The 6,000-nt window shown below is 43.6% G+C and overlaps 1 protein-coding gene across 11 annotated transcripts in view; it reads left to right on the forward strand.

The window, feature by feature from the left end:
• FRAS1 (Fraser extracellular matrix complex subunit 1) overlaps positions 1–6,000 on the forward strand; it is a 451,240-nt gene that overhangs the window by 177,460 nt on the left and 267,780 nt on the right. For 9 of the 11 annotated variants that reach the window (XM_027087689.1, XM_027087692.1, XM_027087691.1 and 6 more), the window contains exons 5-6: positions 2,429–2,588; positions 4,323–4,456. In XM_027087689.1, coding sequence (XP_026943490.1) covers positions 2,429–2,588; positions 4,323–4,456 — 294 coding nt within the window. The remainder of the gene's footprint in view (positions 1–2,428; positions 2,589–4,322; positions 4,457–6,000) is intronic. The other 2 variants (XM_027087694.1, XM_027087695.1) reach the window with 1 other exon arrangement.

Raw genomic sequence — 6,000 nt, forward strand, 5'->3', positions numbered from 1 at the left:
TTTATTAGCCAATAGTTTATTAGCAAGTTGTGGACTTGCCCATGTATATGCTACACTAAATTTGAAATTTTATATTTAATTATAGAAGAAGTAAAAATTGATAGGAGAGGACTTGGCCTTGGCATCCAAGTCTGTTGCCGTGATCACAGTCAGCACATAGGTGTGAAAAGGAGTAGGAAGACCATGGACTCATGCAGTGGAGAGAAGGGAGAGGATTGAGCACCTCCTACCTGCCACTCCCCTTGCTGGCTCTTTCACAACTGCCTTGTTTAACGTTTACAATAACCAAGTGCACAAGATATCGTCCTACCATTTAAGTTTTCTAGGCCAGGAAGCTGAAATCTAGAAAGATGACATCACACTCATAGTCCCCAAGTCAGGGAGGGCTGAGCTTGGATCTGAGAACATGCATGCATGCAAGGAAATCCGTGGTTCATCCAACTCAGTGCATTCCTTGCATTTCTGCCCTCTGGTACTCCCAGTAAGTCCACCTAAAGAAAGTAATTTTCAGGATGGTAAGGTGAGGACTTGGTTCCCAAATAACTGGATGACTGTGACTACCTATTACTATTATTGTTACAATAATAGCGCAGGTTATTAGTAATTCCAAAACGTCGGCCTTGGCGTGCTTGCAACCTGGCAGCGATTTGCAGAAGAAAGGGGCAGTGACTTGTTTAAGTAAGACAGAGTCCTTTTGTGTTTGAGAGAGGTGAATAATTATTCTGGATGCTGGCTTGAGGAGAAGCAAGAGGATGTTTATTTTCTATGCTTCTCAGTGATACAGTTGAAATCCCCAGATTATTTTTAGATGACTGAGCACTGGGTGTGTGTGACGTTTTTAATAGAAGTCTATATATGATTTGTGCTGAATCAGGTATCATCATATGCTACATTTAATAGAGGCAAAGGAATACGATATTTAAGAAAATGTTATAAGAGGAAAACTTTATGGATTAAGCTCATTTTTTTTTTTTTTTTTTTTTTTTTTTTGTTGTACGCGGGCCTCTCACTGCTGTGGCCTCTCCCATCGCGGAGCACAGGCTCCGGACGCACAGGCTCAGCGGCCATGGCTCATGGGCCCAGCCGCTCCGCGGCATGTGGGATCCTCCCGGACCGGGGTACGAACCCGTGTCCCCTGCATCGGCAGGCGGACTCTCAACCACTGCGCCACCAGGGAAGCCCTAAGCTCATTTTTTTTTTCATACATTTTTTAAAAGGCCACCACCATTCCACTCTGCCATTGAGAACACAACGTATTTTGACAGCTACTACCCCAAGCCATCAACATACTTGTAGCTTTTTACATTCAGGGTTTACCCCTGCCCTCACTCTGCATCACATCTGAGAGTGGCCCATTTAGATACTTTTGGTGCTTAGTAAATCATATAACTCAAAACATAGATCTGTTAGATCACCGATACGGTGCCAGCTTTGGGAATGTCGTATCCCAGCCTAAAGTGGGCTAGGGACATTCTGTGTGTGTAGATGGACACCCTCGCCAGGAATGAGTTTGCTCTACAATTTGGACCAGGTGCCTCCTGCTGGCTATGACAGGTTCCCTGGGACCATAAGATCACTGGAACGGGAGACAGAGAAAGAGCGGTGGGGGAAGGGAGAGAGAGAGAGAGAGAACACAAATATGGGAACTCATCAGGGTAAAAAGTAAAGGCCAAAAAAAAAAAAAAAAGAAGCATAATACAGAGTGGGAGCTATATTGAAAATAATATAACTATTATAAAGAATTCAGTAGATATACATGTATGTGTGCGTATTTTACTTTGGTCTGCGTAGAATGTTTTAAATGATGGGATCGGGGTCATTTTTATTTTATTTTTGTGCTTCTCTGAAATTTTCAAATGTAAAATTTTAGGGATAAAAAAGGAAAATACAACTCAATTTTGGTCTCTGCACAGACCTACTGGAGAACGGACTTGAGGATATGGGGAAGGGGAAGGGTGAGCTGTGACAAAGCGAGAGAGAGGCATGGACATATATACACTAACAAACGTAAGGTAGATAGCTAGTGGGAAGCAGCCGCATAGCACAAGGAGATCAGCTCCATGCTTTGTGACCGCCTGGAGGGGTGCGATAGGGAGGGTGGGAGGGAGGGAGACGCAAGAGGGAAGAGATATGGGAACATATGTATATGTATAACTGATTCACTTTGTTATAAAGCAGAAACTAACACACCATTGTAAAGCAATTATACCCCAATAAAGATGTTAAAAAAAATAATATAAAATAAAATTGGTCTCTGACTTGGAATATTGCAAACCCTGGTCTCAGCCTTGCAAGCCTAGAGCCTTCTTCCATCTCTCCTGAGCTCCATCCTTTATTTGTTTAAGAGAAGGCTTGTTTCTGTTTGGTCAGATGAAAGCCTATATTCTGACAATAATTTTCTTGTCTTTTTTTTTCCCCTAACGCACAGCATGGGACAGAGTGGGCCTCCTCCCCATGCAGTGTGTGCTCTTGCACTCATGGGGAAGTCCGATGCACCTCCCGACCGTGCCCACCACTCTTGTGTGGACACCAGGAGCTGGAATTCATCCCTGAAGGAAGCTGCTGCCCAGTCTGTGTGGACCCCGGGAGTGAGTATGAGCTTGTAGAGAGAGACCCTCTTTGCCTTTGAGGTTTACCTGGTGACATCCCAACTCTTCTCTTTCTTGCTTAGTGGGGTACAAAGATCCGTAACCCCATTCCTTATTGGAACGGAGATGTAGCCTTGCACGTGGCAGAAGCAATGTTGCAGAGACTGAGCTCCATTCCAAACTTGAGATTCTGAGACTCTCTGATTTATTATTTTGCCTTGGCCAGATGCAATCCCTCTGTGTTCATAGCTCCTAAGAAGGAAAGGGAGGAAGGACAAGACCCTTTGCTGTGGTTGCATAAGGCCAAGGTATTTATAGTTCCTCCTGCCTCTCGGTGGAGAGAAGAACGAACAAATCACTTCTCCATCATGTAGTAACACTACCACTAATTCTGCTGGCTGGTCTTTCCGTTGACATAACATCTTTCTCCACAACACGCCAAGTAGGCAGCAGGTATTTCATTTGTCTTTATGGCCTCTTCGCTGTGGAGATTATGCCTGACTGCAAACCAAGGCATGGCTCAGCAAGCCAGGGGCATGCTTCCAGGCCCTCTCCTTAGAATCCATGCTTGGACCACGTACCCTTTTATTACATTTTAGGGATATATGTCCCTTTCCATTTTTATAATTAAGTAGTGTTTACTTCACGGTAAATATGAATTATTGTCATTTCCATATTATATTCTCTCCTGGAGTATAATAGCTAAAATTACTCTTTTTAACTAGCACCTGGAAGCTACACTCTATCCTTGCCTTTTCCTTTTAAAAAGACCTCTGGTTTCTTTCTGATCCCCAGTTATTCCATTCCTGGTGACTGTTTACCCTGGAGAGCCCTTCTGGGGATTAAAAAGTATGGTTAGGAAAGGATGAAAGTAGAATGCATTCCTCATGCATTTCAGATGTCATCCACCAGAAAAGGGCGGGCAGCTGCTTTGGGCCAAATAACCCTACAAGTAAAAATACTCCAACAACAGAGTTTAGGGATAGGGTAGAGAGTGGGCTGTCTGGGTTTGTGGGCTCCTTTCTTACATTTTAGGGTGCTTTCTTGTTGGCTGTCCATGAGAAAGATCTATTGGGAGCATTTTGCCTGGAGAGATGAGAGGATCAGCCAGCACAAACTCCATGATTTACTGGGTGCATAATAAAAATGCAGGGCCCTTTGTTCAAAAAGCAGGGGGAAAAAGCTTTTATTTTCTTCCGTGGCTTTTGCAGCCTGTCCTGTTTTTAATTTATTATTCATGTCACACTCCCTAAGGCACGGAGATATTTGCTGGGTGGGTAAGACCCCCCCCCCGACAGGTGCCCCGAGTCCCCCTGCTACTTGGTGCTTAGGGTTCATGCACTCCCCAGCCACCCACACCCAGGTCCCTGCTATGATTGGAGGGTGGCAGCTTTCACTGGGCATGGATTTGGGGTCAGGCTCCTGAGAACCCAGAAGGCAAGGAGGCAGTGGGGAGGTAGGGCCACGCATGAGTGAGACCCCAAACCCCTAGCACATGCTACCTGTCGCACATGCTACCTGTCACACCAGACTTCACTTATGAAACTCAGAGAGAAAGTTAAGCACTCCATACAGTGACTGCAGAGCAATACCCCAAGCATGGGGCTCCGTTGTTTGCACTGCGCCCCTGAGCACAGGGCCCTGTGTGACTGTACTGGCCACACACGCATGCAGTCAGCTCTGGGATCAGCAAGTGCAATCCCCCCAGTAATCCTTATTGCTCTGACCTTCCAGAACCCTGTTCCTACGAAGGCCGTGTGTTTCAGGATGGGGAGGACTGGCCATTGAGTCAGTGCGCCAAGTGTGTGTGTAGAAACGGGGTCGCCCAGTGCTTCGCAGCTCAGTGTCATCCTCTGTTTTGTAACCAGGTAAGGAAGGCAGCCTCAGAATGGATCCTTCACAGGCTGTTAACTTCACTGTTCAGGAACTTGGAGTCTCTTCTGAGATTTTGTCAGGCAGACCTCGGAAGTACTGAGAACAAGAAGCAAAGGCGGTTTTATTTTCCTTATACTTTTAGAGACCACCCCTGAGAGATTTCTTTTACCCTTAGATGCTACAGATAGGTCTAATTACCAGCCATTTAGGCTAATTGTTACATAATGAAACTGAGCCTTCAGGGTACACATAAAGAAGCCCGCCAAACTCTAGTTGCAGATGTTCCAAAAATGTGAAGCTGAACATCTGGAAAATTCAGTAAGATGATCAGGGTTGTTATTGTTTTTCAATGCATAGGTATAGTCTGCTTTTTAAAGACGTATGCATGTCTTTGAACCTGATTATCCAGATGTGCCTTATTTAATTTTTATTAGATAATGATTCAAATTATGAAAGGATTTTCTCCAGGGAGGTTTAAAATAGGGGGACCTTGTTCTTCATTTAAAGCTGATCTGATTTTCACAACATTAGGCTCTTCACACAGATATACAATAGAAAATCAATTGCAAATAAATTTGGTGTACATGGTATTTTATAGTTTTTTCTTCTTCCAGTAGCTCCTATAGATGTTTCTTAGCGGTTGACAGATAACCATGAAAGGAGTTTGCCTCCAGTTGAAAAATAGCTCATTTTTCGATCTAAGGAAAAGCTGGAAGCCAACATTCAGTTGATACAGAGCAGTACTTTGTGACAAATAAAACAAAATCAATAACATGGCATACTGTGACAATTGGGCAATATTTTTAAAGGCAGACAAAAGGCAATTAGGCAAGAAATGCTAAATGCCAAATAAAGGGAAAATGTATCAATTTAAAGACTAGATTGTATTACCCACACTACAGCAACTACTGCACACATGTCATACCTCTCAATTCATCACAAAGTCTTGTCCTAGCTTTCAGATTACAAATGAGTTTCTTGGTAGAGTTGCATAATATCTTACATTCAGAAGATATTGTAGTGTTGGGGCATTTTGATTCACACATTCCAGGCTTTAGTCCCCTTGTGTAAGAAGGTTAATTAAGCAGTTTGCCACCATTACAATAAGGGAGGTGGGAGGATTGATAGAGGAAACACTTCATTGTGAACCTTCTGCTTTAAGTCTTTAAAAACTTAACCCTGAGTGCATATCAGAGGTTAGCTTGTAATAATTGAAAGTACTGGTTCCCATTCTAAAAAAACGTTAAAGATAAATTCTGGCTTCAAACAGGACTCACTTATAGTTTGCATTGTTTAACTTAAAAAGATGAAATTTGTTGCCATACTTGAGAGCTAATTGCTATGCAAGCATTCTGAAATCTTGGAAATAGATTGATCTTAATCACTCTTGCATCAAGTCTATAGTTTTGCCTTGACATTAAAAAATACCCAACTGGGCTTCCCTGGTGGCGCAGTGGTTGAGAGTCCGCCTGCCGAGGCAGGGGACGCGGGTTCGTGCCCCGGTCCAGGAAGATCCCACATGCCGTGGAGTGGCTGG

The sequence above is a fragment of the Aethalodelphis obliquidens genome, unplaced genomic scaffold (genome assembly GCF_003676395.1).
Source record: "Aethalodelphis obliquidens isolate GAN/ISIS:26980383/991018 unplaced genomic scaffold, ASM367639v1 scaffold59, whole genome shotgun sequence".
Classification (NCBI taxonomy): domain Eukaryota; kingdom Metazoa; phylum Chordata; class Mammalia; order Artiodactyla; family Delphinidae; genus Aethalodelphis; species Aethalodelphis obliquidens.